Source organism: Lepisosteus platostomus, chromosome 12 (genome assembly GCF_059453375.1).
Source record: "Lepisosteus platostomus isolate fLepPlt1 chromosome 12, fLepPlt1.hap1, whole genome shotgun sequence".
In the NCBI taxonomy this organism is placed as follows: Eukaryota; Metazoa; Chordata; class Actinopteri; order Semionotiformes; family Lepisosteidae; genus Lepisosteus; species Lepisosteus platostomus.
Window position 1 is genome coordinate 16,393,504 of NC_142622.1, and position 14,280 is coordinate 16,407,783.

The 14,280-nt window shown below is 41.3% G+C and overlaps 2 protein-coding genes across 2 annotated transcripts; both read right to left on the minus strand.

Annotated features, from left to right (window-relative positions):
• Positions 1-1,072: 1,072 nt before the first annotated feature.
• On the minus strand, positions 1,073-6,236 carry nutf2l (nuclear transport factor 2, like). Its single transcript, XM_088601167.1, has 6 exons — positions 5,991-6,236; positions 5,225-5,502; positions 4,655-4,763; positions 4,040-4,111; positions 3,172-3,270; positions 1,073-1,339 (listed from the first exon to the last, which is right to left on the minus strand). Exons 3-6 carry the CDS (start codon positions 4,751-4,753, stop codon positions 1,223-1,225), a joined length of 387 nt encoding a protein of 128 aa, XP_088457293.1. The 5' UTR covers positions 4,754-4,763; positions 5,225-5,502; positions 5,991-6,236; the 3' UTR covers positions 1,073-1,222.
• Positions 6,237-8,630: 2,394 nt separating this feature from the next.
• bloc1s4 (biogenesis of lysosomal organelles complex 1 subunit 4) lies at positions 8,631-13,807 on the minus strand. The gene is made up of 5 exons (XM_088601168.1): positions 13,478-13,807; positions 12,682-12,753; positions 11,543-11,644; positions 10,384-10,518; positions 8,631-9,340 (listed from the first exon to the last, which is right to left on the minus strand). The coding sequence occupies exons 1-5, from the start codon at positions 13,736-13,738 to the stop codon at positions 9,230-9,232; spliced, it is 681 nt and encodes a 226-aa protein (XP_088457294.1). The 5' UTR covers positions 13,739-13,807; the 3' UTR covers positions 8,631-9,229.
• Positions 13,808-14,280: the final 473 nt, after the last annotated feature.

A 14,280-nucleotide genomic window follows, 5' to 3' on the forward strand; every position in this document is an offset into this window, starting at 1 on the left:
GGTATGGTCCAACTGGAAAAACCATACAAATCACACACTTCCAATGAACAAACATGGCAGCCATTTCAAGAATTTAATCCTATCAGAGTTCTCCCTGTAATCCCATTACTTGATTTGGGAAGAGAAGAAAGCAGGAAGAGCCATCATAATCCTCCTTTTAAAGATATGGCAAAGCATAAAGCAAATTCCCATTTGCATTGGCAGATTCAATTTTCTCTGCATATTATTTTCTTAAATGGGCAGCAAAGTGGTTTGGGTATTAGTGCCTTCCAGCACTGGTGTCTGGGGTTCAGTTTTGGACAGAGAGGGCTTTTATGTGGAATTTGTATGTTGTCTCTATGTTATTGTTTTTGTGCAAGCTCAGTCCTTTTGCTTCCTTTTGGCTGGCTTTCTGATGCAGAAGGATGTTATGTTCTTATAGACATTACTGATAGGTGCTGCAGTGCTTACAGAAAAGCAGTTCATCATGAAGACTACCAGTACATTCCAGACAGAGCACTTATAGCTTTGTGAAATTACAGGTGAACATTATGCAAGGGGATGCACGCGTATCTTAGCAAATGTTATCATCAAGTGCTAGAACAGAAGATTCTAAAAGTCTCTCAACTGTCTTAGAACGGTTTTGTGTGTGCGCCCTCATTCAAGCCCCGCAGTGAATTATGGGAAGGTAGCCGGTTGAGGCTGCAGTCTGTCGCCACGCCGGGTCCCCTGGGAATTTCCTGCACATACTCTTACAGCATGATTGAGGTGTTCACATGAACAACCGCGCCAGCTGTGCCAAATTATCTTAACGTATGACAGTGGAAGAGGACTCATTTCAAAGTACATCCGGCAGCGTTTATACTAGAAAAACTCACCCATATGATCCCAAGTACTTGTATATAAGCATCTGAGACTTATTCTATTTTATCCTCTCTGGAATCTTCTTCTCTTAAAATCAGCCAAAACTTTGTCCCTGCTGCCACTTATCAACATATCTTGAATAGGCAGTGACAAGTGAGTAAATTATTTTCCTTCTTCATTGCTCAACTAGTACCACAAACAACCATGAAGGAAACAAAAATGCACAGCATTTCTGATCTGACATTTGGAAAGGTTTATTTAAAGTATTTTCTAAAGAATTACAAAAGTAACAAGTTGTGTTTGATATGTACAGAACTCTGGTGCCATCCTGCAACTTGTATGTTAATATTTGCAGGAAAATAAAGTTGAAAAACTTTAACTAGCATCCAAAATTATGCAGTGCTAGTCTGAACATGTCATTACTGCAGATCCATTTGTTATCAATATTCTTCAGGAGAAACAGCTGGTGAAACCCCATCACAGGATCATCATCCACCTAGAAATGACAAAAAACAGCACTGAAAGCACAAACACCCACAGCCCATAAAGTTTATTTAATTAAATTAAGTGTCCTCAATGTCCTGCTACACACAGCACAGTACAGCAGTATCAATTTCATTAATGTCCTAGAAAGACAGATCTAGTCACTATATACATGTACACACACACCAAAAACTTTTTAGATTTTCCTACTGTAAAATTGATCACAATACAATGTTATAAAACGTAGGGCTTGTTATTTAAGGCTAAAAGGGGTCCCCCTCACCTTTGTAACTTCTCATTTCATTTATAATCAAGTCCCAAAGTTCATGCATTTCAAAAGGCACTAACTGATCATGCTACTTAAACCAAATACACATCAGTCACTGCAATACACACCAGATGCTTTAATCTTAAAACTGCTCTAAGCCGCCTAATGAAAGTTGGTGTATTTGTTTTAACTGCAGCCAATTGTTGTGAAAACATTTGGAAATTACATGAATTTTGCAGCAAATCAAATCGTTTAAAAGCAAAGAAGCCCATAGAATAGAATTTTGAAGTTTTAATGAAACAAAACCATTCACAAAAAACGTGAAGAGACCAGGCAAAACCTGACGGTCTTACACAATTCCTGGACAGCCAATGAGCCTAACCAGAGTGTAACCTACTGAGTTTGAGACTTGGCTTAAAAAGACTTAATTGTGATTGTCTGAAATAATCTCTATTCCACCAGTCAAGCTATAGACATGCCACTGTGTAGAGCCCTAGAGCAGCCAGACAGCTGTATTTATACAGTCTGGGGAGAGTGGATCCCCAACTCGAAGTTTCATAAAAGTGGAACTATCCTTGTGAATGGAAGGGAGATGAGGGTGATCCCCAAAAGTACTGTTCATGATGAGTTGCGTCGAGTTGCAGTTATACTGTAAGTGTGATAATTTCAAGCACTTAAGGCAACTGACCCACAGTTTGTGAAACATTCCTGAGCTGGTTGCCTCAGGATTTAATAACAAGGCTGCTGGCAAAACAAGTCAATGTACAAATCTCATAGAACTTGTAGAACTAGTGCAGATTTCAAGGACTTTGAAACAGAAAATCAAGCCACATATGAAACTTCTGGATTTAAATAAGGAAAAAATGAGAAACCAACTGTCAAACAATCTGAAGCTATCTGAGGATTTCCCAAAGTTGGAAAACATGTCAGAACAGAATATAAGCCATTGAGGAAAAAGAACGGGCAGATACTACATCATTACACAATAGCAAAGAAAATCATACACACGGGAGAGTCAAAAACTCAAAAATATTTTGCTTAATTAATCTAAACCTGTGTCCTTTGCTAATGAATATTCCAAGACTATACATTAACTTTCATAGTGTTGAAGAGGAGCAGCGCAATAAGTCTGCAGTTTCAGTGCTGGGTTCCTGAAAAGCCGCAGGTCTTGGACAGACCCAGTTTCTCTGGATGTCTTTTATAGATACTGGCTATTATTCTATTTTTATGCATTGTTTCCTAAGAAATTCACTGCAGAGAAGCCTCTTTACACAGATCTCCCAGAACCTTTGTGGCAGAGAATCGCAGCTGAACTTCAGCATTAAAGCACTGCTGCATTTAATCACTTAGATAGGTTGGTACAGGCCAAAAAACGTCTATTACCACCGTCACCCTAACCAAAAAAAAAAGATTTTGTACAAAGTACACAGATCCTTCGACATCAGCATTATATGCACTAAAGTTTGCCAGCTTTTCAAATCAGATACATGATTTTCCATTCCCATAAACAGTGCGATTTCAGCACCCAATTAAATCTGGTAATCGAGCTCCCAGGTGAGCACGCCCGCGACCCTCACCTTCAGCTGCCCCACCACCATGCTGATGACGCAGCTGTCGGGGGTCGGCTGGTGATCCTGCGCGGTTATGCTGTGCTGGATCTTCTGAAATGGCAGATTCTGGGGGTAGAAAGGCCAGAAGCAGGTTGGGAGGTCCGGTTAGGTGTTACAAAATCAAATGACATTCTTGGTCGCACTCAACCAGAAAGATTCCAGCCGCTGGACGGTAGAACAGGCCAAGCTGGGTGTGCGAGACTGCAACATCTCCGCTTTGTGTAACGCACCCTGTCCTGCTAAAGGATTTCTTTGCCCTTTACAACGAGACATCTGGCTCATACAAATACTCATTTCTTTTTGTTATTCTTCACAAAAAAAAACACAGATCTCTATGAAGGCTGCAAGATGACCTCTGGAACATTTGTGGAATCAATAGGGCCAAGTGCTCTACATCAGTCTCTACCTCATTTTCTACACAATCAGTACACGCCAATTTCAGAGGGCTACAAGGTATTCATGATCCTGTATAAAACAGGGTTATCTAGCTCCTAGATGTACAACTACACTTTAAAATTACTTTTACAAAGGGGAAATTAAATTCCCCCATCTGCACCATTATTCTGTCCTAAAAGGTGCAGATGACTGGTCAGATTTACAGTACCACAAGAGAACAGCTGATCAGAAGAGCAACAACTTTTCCCTCCTGATTATGAAGTTTGAACACGACCGTTCCGCCCCGTGTTAAATAAACGCCAACCCTAAGCACTGTAGGAATTACAAAAAGAGGGGCACAGCACAATCTGGCACATACAGGTAACAGTTGCTCCAATATACATCTGATTTCAGAAATCAGATTTTCAACTTGTGTTTTAAAGAACTAATTCATACTTACAGTCAGTTTTTCCATAATCGCATTCTTGCCTTGAAAGCCTTGTCCTTCCCACGTCAAACAGGAGGCGTCCGTCTAGGACGAAAAGACAAACAGCTCCAGAAAGAATAAGCAGAACTTCAGGAAAAAGGACGGAATTCCCAATTAACTAAGATACACTTCGCTGAGGTCATTCCCTTTGTAACCAAAAGACAATCTTGGACAACTGCTTAGAGAAATCAGAGACGACTTGGAGGAATGATCATCTTATTTAACAGGCCTCCTCCCTATGTGCCTTGTTACTAATCCCTTTCAGTGAGGAGCACTTCACATGCTTGCTACTGACCCCACGGGTTCTTCCTTGTCCTCGAAGGTTAGCTGGCTACACAAACTACCCCACTTCAGGAAAGACTTCAGGGGAGGGGCAGAGCGAGAGCCCAGCGGTTCACGCAATATTCTCAACATGACAAGCGACACGTCTGTATGGAAGATCTATGCATTACTGAAGTGCATCGCTGCTTTAACTGGATTACTGAAGTTTGATTTTAAGCCTTGCCCGTCCGTCTCAAACAGTACGTGTCCAGAGTTAGGGATGCAGCTTCTCAACAGGTTTCCTCAAGGAACAGGTACAGTACTCACATAAAGGTCTGCCAGAAGCACCCGATTAGTGTCAAACTGTTGGTAGTAATGCTGTACGAAACCTGCTCCAATTTGCTCCCACACAGGCTTATTTTCCATGATGACCTATCTGAAATAGTTCGAAAATAGATTCGTTATTTTTACACACCAATAAGAGACACGAAGCGAGTATTGCAGTAAAATCGCACAAAACAAGCGCCGTGACTCAGAAACTCACAAACCATAAACTTAATGCCCAATACGCAATTATATTAAGCTGAGTTTCTCTTTCACACTGCACAGACATGCTTTCCACAGGAGAACAGCTAACACGTGTGACTGCGCAGACCTCACAGCAAAAATACAAAACCAACATTGGTTCTTATTAATAATGTATCTTTTACTACTTATACATCATCTTCATTACAGGCGAGTTTTGGGCGAAAATCTGTCAGAACCGGAAGTTTTTTTTTAACTGAATTTACTCCAGAAACGTGGGCAAGGGTTACACCCGACCATTCCTCAAGTTTAAACCGGTTCTAATTTCCTCGCGTTTGTAAATTCGGATTTTATATTTCCGTCTGTACTCACAGTTTTGTAGCAGCACAAAATCCTCTACACCTCCTTGCCTGAATCCGGGAAGAAAGAAGTCCCGCTCAATCTGTTAAGAGTGAGAGCGAGCGTTTCCGACCAATACCATCCGCAGCGGGGAGGGCCGTGTGCCTGAGCTCTGGCCACAGAGAGCGCACCCCGAGCGCAAGCACGGCCTGCGTTGGAGGAAGTCTCGATAACACGAGGTTTCCCGAAGCGTACAACGTCGTAGTGGTAGTAGCGATTTGCACGAATTAGAGACGCCCCCGAGTCTGATCCTGGAAAGCAGAAATACAGTGAGTCTCATAGGTAACCATAACTTACTTGTTTTTTTTAAATTAAAATCAGAAACGCTTATTGATTTCTCCAGTTGAACCCGCTCTGTTAACTGGGGCTGAAACGTATTGCCATTTTAGTTCCAAATGATCTCTCGTCATCTTTAAATTGACCACAGTTAACTTGCTTCACGTTTTTACATATTGATGGCTTAGTGGTTACCTATGAAACCTGTCGTATTGGGGCAGAATTAGACACCTTTTTCATTAAAAAAAAACAACTGTCCTCCGACCTCCCCAAAACGGCATCTGTTGTTATTATTCAGCTAATTTAACAGAAATGAACACGAACAGTCAAAAAAGTCATATAGAAAGCTAATTAAAAAGATAACTAGCTCTCCGAATGCTTGGTAATTTTAAATTAAAAAGACCACAGACTTCAAGATCTCTCTCTTTGTAAATTTTTTTTACGGTATTTGCTATATACGCACCTGATGAGCCAGTGAATTCCTCTGCACTCTCGAATGGAGAGAGATTGTGCCTCTCTGACGCAGGCCTCTTATGAACGGTGTCCTTCAAACAATATTTGCTGCTGTGGACTGTATTTTGCTATCAAATCGTCCTTTTAATACCTGCCTACAAAATAACGCAGGTGAAGACTGGACACAGCCATGTTTTAACAGAGGATGCTGACAGGACTAGGGAGCTTAATCTGCCGTCCCAAGAGGACACAGGAAATGCTGTTTTCAGATTAGCTGCTCAATTACTTCCTGTCTTTCTGGGTTATGTGATTAGTCATCAACAAAATAAATTATTTACCAACATTTATGTGTACTTTTGATATTTTAACTGGGTTCCCCAGTTAATGTAGTTTGATTTTGTCTGCACGTGTACAACTCAGGCACAGTGGTTAGCAGTGCTGGGGCGCTGGGTTCAATTCCAGACCTGATCAGTGATCTGCATGGCGTTTGTAAATTCTGCCCATGCTAATATAATTTTCCTCTGGGTGCTTCAGTTTCCTCACACTCTTAATTGGCTTCAGGGAAAATTGTCCCTGGCATGAGTGTGTGTTTGTCTCTCTGTGCCCTGCGATGGACTGTCATCCCACCCAGTTTGTACCCTGCATTGTGCCCGTTGCTTGCTGGGATAGGCTCCAGGTCCCCCACAACCCTGGATAAACCAGTTGGAAAAATGGATGGATGCATACAACACACAATATAAACTACAACAACAGTTGTTTTGTCCACAACACCACTGAGGAGAGGCTGATCTCAGATCCTACTCTTTTGATTACACAGCTGTCGGGAACAACTGTGTTCTGTTAACCCTCTTCCTACTTCACAGTAGGAGAGACTACACTCGAGACTGGACAGCAGTCCTTCACACACTAACACAGGGGAAAATTAATGATGCCAGTTAACCATGACTGCATGTCTTAGGATTGTGGGAGAAAACTGGAACACTTGGCGACAACCATCCTGGGCAAGGGGAGAACATAATCACTCCCCTGTCCAGAATTGAACCCGGGACCCAAGAACTATGAGGGAGTGAAACTGCTTTCAAATAATTAACTAAAGCCTTTTGAGATGTATTCAGTGCCCATAAGAAAGGCACTAAGCACTTACATTCCTGAGGAAGTCTTGCTCCAGTACTCTATGGAAAATCTTTACCAGTTAGAAGTGATTTCTACTAGAGCTCCAGTGTCCCAAGAATCCTGATTGATCCAGAAAAGTCTCCAGGCCTGAACAAGCAGCGATGGCGTGGAAAAGGAAAGCCATGGCAAAATATGACAAAAGCTTGTGTAAATGGAACAAGCATGGTGTGCAGCTGCCTACCGAGATGTACCGACATGGCCAGATAGAGCTGCTATCTGGATTAATTTCCATTAATCAACAATAAAAAGGAAGAAGGCTTGACAAAAAAAAAATACCACAACAAAACTATTAACTAAAGGTCAGTTCCGGGATATGTTGATGTGGCTCCAGCCTGGGACAGGATGCTCATCATCTTTCAGTTAACTATAATTCTGAAACTACCTCAGTCCTGCATCGTGTTGTTTAGACTGCAGACTTGCTCTAGCACTCCATTACATTAGAGCCTAAGGGAGAGTAGTCTTTCTGCTGACAAAGTCTTACACTGCTGCAGGGGTCCCGCTAGGTTTAAGAAGGTAAAAAGCAAGTTGTACATTATTAAGGATTCAGTCTACTTATCCTCTTTCCAGTTACTGAAAGGATGTGCTGTACTGAGTGACCAGCCCATTGGGTCATAATTAGCTAATTGATCTGAGAATCTCATCCAGCCTTTTCTTGAAAGAAACAATTGTTTCAGCTTTAAACAACACGGCTGGGTAGCTCGTTCCACACTCCCACCACTCGTTGTGTAAATAAGCACCTCCTGCTCTCAGTTTTAGATGCAATTCCACGTAGTTATCACTTGTGATCTCTAGTTTCACTCTCGCTACTAAAGCTCACCGGCCTAACAGTCAGCGCTTTTGTTATACTGCATATGTTATATATCCTACAGATAGTCCGGAAACCCTAGAGATTAATGTTGAACAGGTCGAGGCAAGTTTAAATAATTGGTAAAAGAGGAATATCATAGAAAATGGCACTCAATGTGGCAAAAAGTCAAAGCTGAAACACCAACTTATAAATTAAACACAAACAGGTACAATTACAGACACAGGTATTGGCACATTCCATCTTCAACAACATTATTAACTAATTTATGAAGAGTAAGAAATACAGTATGTTAAACTGTACTTATTTGACAGCGATATCTGAAAAGGGATTCAAGATTTCTAGTACATTAATTTATGACACAAAATGCTTATTTCTTGTTCTTATTAAGTTCACATATTTCTGTAAAAATCAGTTCAGTCACTTGCAAATACAAATCGCTGGTCAGACTTTGAAGACATATCACAGTCACATAGGTACAGTTCAACAACAAAAAAACAATTTACTTAGTGAATAATTATGCTGAATGCATTGTGTACCAATACATATGACTGAATGTATAACAGAATGTTATCATACAAAATACTAACTAAAAAAAAAGTGATTTTAAAGCCACCTCGACGTGAAAATTAAAAAAAAGCTTTAGCAAAAGAAATAAACCACAACTTCATGTTATTTGAAATTCTTTAGTAAACAACTCTTCTGCAACAGGCTTTTGTCCTTGGCAGGAATCTCCTAGCATAAAATACTGGAGTAGTTAAATCTACAACTTGGAGTTTCTAAACCTGTTACTTTAAAAAGCCAAAGAGTTTGCATTTTAATTTACAAAACACATGTTGGGCTCTTGATTGTGTTCAGCAGCCTGGACCATACACCCTTACAGAGACCAGGGTTGGTTAGTGTTCTTTTAGTTCAGCATTTGGCTGAAGGAGCTGTAAGACAACAAAAGGACAAGGAGAGGCACTTTAAACAGCATCTTCATCAAGATATTTGTCGAAAGCCAAGATACTGTTCAGAACTTCCAGCTTCACTCTTCTCCATGGTAAAGCCTGCCTTTGAAATCCTCCACCTGCTTGTATGGATCCAGCACTTGATCTACTGAATGACCTCGATATGCTTTTATTCTGATGCTATTGATTAAAGAGAATAGTATTGCTTAAGAAAGTCGAAAGCTTTTAAAGGTAACACTGCTTTCCATAGGATAAGTGTTGCCTCCAACGTCCAGTCAAGTCAAACTTTGATGCAGTAGCTCATCTCCAGAGATAGGATTATTATTCTGCTGGTGTTCTCAAGTCTCCCGATGGAGGAGGAAAATAATCTTCAGTCCTGAAAATGGGAGGAGGCTCTTGGCAATGCTGTGGTCTTCTGGGGCTGCTTGGTTTCTGCAACAGAAAGATGTTGTTAACTCCTCCAGCACGCTTACACCCCTCCCACCCGGGAGATACCTCTGTGTCCCCTGGTGTAACGGTAATAGACTCAGGGAATCTTTCATCCCCTGTGTAGTCTCACTCCAAAACAATGCAAAAGAACTCTCTTATCTCGTGAAGTACAGCTGTACTGTGTTCATTGTTGGTGATGTTGGTCTGGTTTTATTTGATTCTGCTGTAAAATAAATGTCCCCCAGGAGATAATAAAACTTGAACTGAATCGAACTGCTGTATTTGTATTGGCTGCATGTGCATGTGTGGTTATAGAGACCAGTTTTGTGCCCAACAGTGTGGATGGTAGCTGAAGTATTAATTTTTCAGTTTTGGCTAACTTCTAACACAAAGTTAACCCACACTAAGACCCAGTTCCTCAGCTGAATGCTTTTGAGTAGCTTTACAAAATTTGAATGCGTTGATGAAGAAACTGAAAATTAAGCTCCTACAAGGGCAACATGCCACAAGTCTCAGGCTTTTACCATATTGCTTATCTTATTAAACCCACTACTTTATTCCTTTAAAATCACTTGGTTGTGTCTTAGTTCCACTACCTATCATGAAAACATCAGGTCCTCACGCTGGTGTGATCAGAGATAATTAAAAACTACTCTTCCTCTGAAAGGTAAGCGCAGAAGAAAATTGTTTAGGCAGCACTAATGGTACCACAAGGTCAGATCACAGAGTAAAAACAATCTTGAAAATGTCAATATAGAAAAACTTAACTGAGTGTATTTTATGTTTAATCCATGTTTGCATGGGTTTCCTCCAGGTGCTCTGGTTTCCACAGCCCAAGAACAGACTGGTAGATTAACTGGATTTGGGGAAAACTGGCCTCTGGTGTGTGTGTGTGTCTGTGTGTTGGCACTGCGATGGTCTGGTCCCCTATCCAGCGCGTACCCTGCATTGCGCCCTTTGCTTGCTGGGTTAGTCTTTGGCTACCACGCGTCCCTGATTTGGAAGAAGCGGTTAGAAAATGCATGGATGGTAATGGAGGTACTCACGCTGAGAAACCCAGGGACGTTCATCGTGCGGAAGATCTTTCTGAAAGCGCTGGGCAGGGTGGACATGTCAGCCTCTGCCTGTGTGACCTGCTCCTCCATCACACCAACGTTGTGGCTGACCATTTTAACAAAAGCCTGAAATGCACACAATGACACTAGATCAGCCTTCTTGTCAAGTTCCGCAAGAATTATTCAAAAACAACTGACTTAACAGGTTACCAGAATATTTCACGCCTCACAGCATAGACAAATGCAGGTGTTTTGTAATTTTTTCCTTAATGATTCAGACTGACAGACTAATTAGTAGACGGACAGTTTCAGCTCAAAATAAAGTTCTTAAGAGTGGCTCTGTTGTATGCATTTCAGTTTCTGCTATGTTTCTCTTTGCACTGCTATTACAATACTATATATTGGCCTAATTTCTTTATTTGTATAGCTATATACAAAAACATGCAACCAATATTTTTTTTCCTTTGACAAAGCAATATTCATAATGGATGTAATTTAAAAAAATTGTCCACAATCATGCACCATGTATTTTAATAATTTTCCAAAACTTTAACTTTTGTCACTCTCACATCTAAACTCAGTTCTTCAGCTTTTAACAGCTGCCAAAATAAAACTGCACATACAATCTTTTTTTAATACTGGTAAGCACCCAAACACTGTTTTTAAAGTCAGTAAACAGCCTGTTTCTTTAGGATGATCTTGGCTTCGATTAGTTTCTTTGAAAATGCAATGTTTCATGAAGACGAGCGTGATCAGAAATGCTTTTCCATGTAATAAACCAGCACATTTTAAGGACTTTATAATGAAAAAATAAAAAAGTAGAAAAATTCCTTTGAAAACTCTTTTTAAGAAAGTCTTCACAGTGTTCTCCTACACCAGAGTCTGGTAGTGTATAGGCTTTCCTATACTGTTATCAGTGTTGTTGCTGTGTGTATGCAAGCTGGCCATGTCTGGCACGACTGTACCGGACAGTACTTAATGGGACAGGGGCTGAACAGGTTTTCACATGGCTTCAGCTCCGTCTTAAAAATAAATTCATAAAAGCTATATGAAAAATCAAGAGTTTTTTTCCCAGTAAAAAACAAATCATATCTACTTAATAACCTGATACATGCATTGCAATTAATACTTGTTCTGAATGTACACTTACTTCCAATTTATCAATTTTTCTGTATATCTCTCTCATTTCTTCAGATTTCCTGTGAATTTGAGGTAGATTTTCATTTACGACCTGAGAAGTATCATTTCGAATCTGGATAGGAAAAAAAAAAGACAAAGGGCTACCTTACGTTTAAACTACTGATCTAGGGAGATATGAAGAAGCAGACACATCAAACAGTCTAGACAGTGGCACTGCAAGACATTAGGAGCATATGCATTACAATCATACCATATGTAGGCGAAGAATCCTGAGATACATAGCCTATCAAGTTACAGCGCAGTATAGAGAAACAGAATCTGATGGCTCTCTACCTCTGCCTTGTGCAAATAATACATCACCCCCTCTGTATTTAACAATGTCAAATTTTTATTCCCCAGTTTCCTTGTGCTGTGTAAGGCAGACAGCTGTGCTGACAGATCTACCATGTAATCTTCTAGTAAGGCTTAATACAGAGGTAATTAGCACACCTGGCACACAAACCAAAGAAGACAGTATATTGCATACGCAAATTCTGAATTGTATATACTGTATGTTCAGACCTATAATGATTGAATGTGTAGTTTCAGTATGATGTTTTTTCAAGTGCAAGAGTTTGAGGAGACTTCACAATGATTAAGCGGTAAGACATACATTATTAAGTTGAGGATACCTTTTTTGTGTGCTCTTAACGGCCCTTAGACCTACTACCTCCAGCAAGATGTGGATAGGCCCCAATCCATTTTTAAGCAATGTCAATTTGTTAAATGCGTATGAGACAGTGAATCTTGTCTTGCATCCCTGTACGCTGAGGACCAGAGCACAGCTGTTTGGCACCCTGACTGTTTGTATAGAGACAATGCAACCAATGTTTTTAAAATACCTGAATCCTATTTTAACACTTTAGGAAAATTAAACTATCACCTAAATGTGACTGACGTAAGGTCAGATGTTCTTGTGAAAACCTAAGAAAGGTTCCAAATCAGAGGAGGTCATTCTGCCCATCTAGCCTTTTGGCAGTTAACTGATCCAGGGATCTCATACAGTCATTTTTGAAAGGATCCAGGATACTGGCTTCAACAACATGGCTGGCTAGCTTGTTACAGACTCCCACAACCCTTTGTGTAAATGCCTCCTGTGTGAAAACATACCATGTCAAGCATTCCAACAAACTCATCCACTCTGGTAAGCATCTCCTCCAAGCTCTTCTCTAGATCCCGAATCTGTGCAAAAAGAGAGAATCAAGATCAAGAATCAAGAATCAAACACAGTGCTTATGCATGAACATATTTTAAGAACAGACTATTTCCAATAGCCTAAGAACAAATAAGTCTGCTGGGTTACGTCCGATGGGAAACAACTGAGTTACAACTTTTCTTCCAAGGCAGCAATCAGCGATACGCCACCCTATAGCTATAACACGGGAGAGAGGGGAATTATTTGCCATATACTGTATACATGTACATAGGGATTCTTATTTGTGCAGCTCTCTCAGGACGTGCAAAGTGCAATAGATAATAGCACAGTGCAATAGATTGGGCGGAGCGGTGGCTCTGTGGCTAAGGATCTGCGCCTGTGGCTGGAAAGTTGCCGGTTCAAATCCGGCGGCCAGCAGAGGAATCCTACTCCGTTGGGCCCCTGAGCAAGGCCCTTATCGCCAGCTGCTCCAGGGGCGCCGCCTGACCCTGCGCTCTGACCCCAAGCTTCTCTCCTCGTCTGCGTATCTCATGGAGAGCAAGCTGGGGTATACGAAAAGACGAATTCCTAATGCAAGAAATTGTATACGGCTAATAAAGTGATCTTATCTTAACCTACACCACACAACGTAGTCGGCACGTTATAAAACAGCAAATAATACAAAATGACAGCCACAGGCGACCATGCACAACACAGCCTCACACGGCGGCACAACAGCAAGCACGGGGATATTTAGGATTAGGATCTCACCTCCACCCCAACGTCGGCTCTGAGGTAGGAAGAGTAGCTTTGGGCAGTGTGTCTCAGCAGCTGCTCGTCCTCTTCCACGTCCAGCGGCGGCGCGCCGCTGCTGAAGCTGTGGCTGTGGGACACGACGCCGCTGCTCAAAGCGTCACTCGTTACCGAGGCGCTGCTCTCGCTCTGCGACACATTGCCGCTGTCCCGGCTGACATCGGCGCTCGACTCCTCCGCCGGGGACAGAGACCCCACACCTTCTGACCGATGCTCCATCTTCCCTAGGTTTTCTCCTCTTTCCGTGTTGTGTCAGCTGATCCAAATCACGCGGAAGAAATAAGCGGAGCAGAGGAGAATGGGACGGGGGCCGGCAGGGCTCAAATCGCAAGCCCGTTTGGACTGCCTTATCTACGGGTCCAAAAACAGAAAACGCCGTTCTTCGGATTTGGTTATATAAGCTAGTTCTAAAGGTTTTTTTTTTTTTTTTACTTTCACGGTCTATCGTGAAGTTGTTGCACGGATACAGTGCTGACAACAGTTCTCAATAAATATTTAGTAGTTGTTAGACTGTGGAGTCGCCTACAAAAGTTTGCGAACAACCATGTATTGGTTCGTGTCTGGGTAGTTTAGAGCACAGAGTAAAACATTTGTAATGGGATTCCCTTATTAACAAGAAGTTCCCAAACACAAGTGTCTTACCTACCTAGAGGAACTATTCATTGCAGGTCTCAGTATAAGCACATGAGAAAGATCACAGATGAGTTGGTTATAATTTAGTTGTTCGTATTTTGTTCCTAGACAGCTAGCAGTTCATTGTT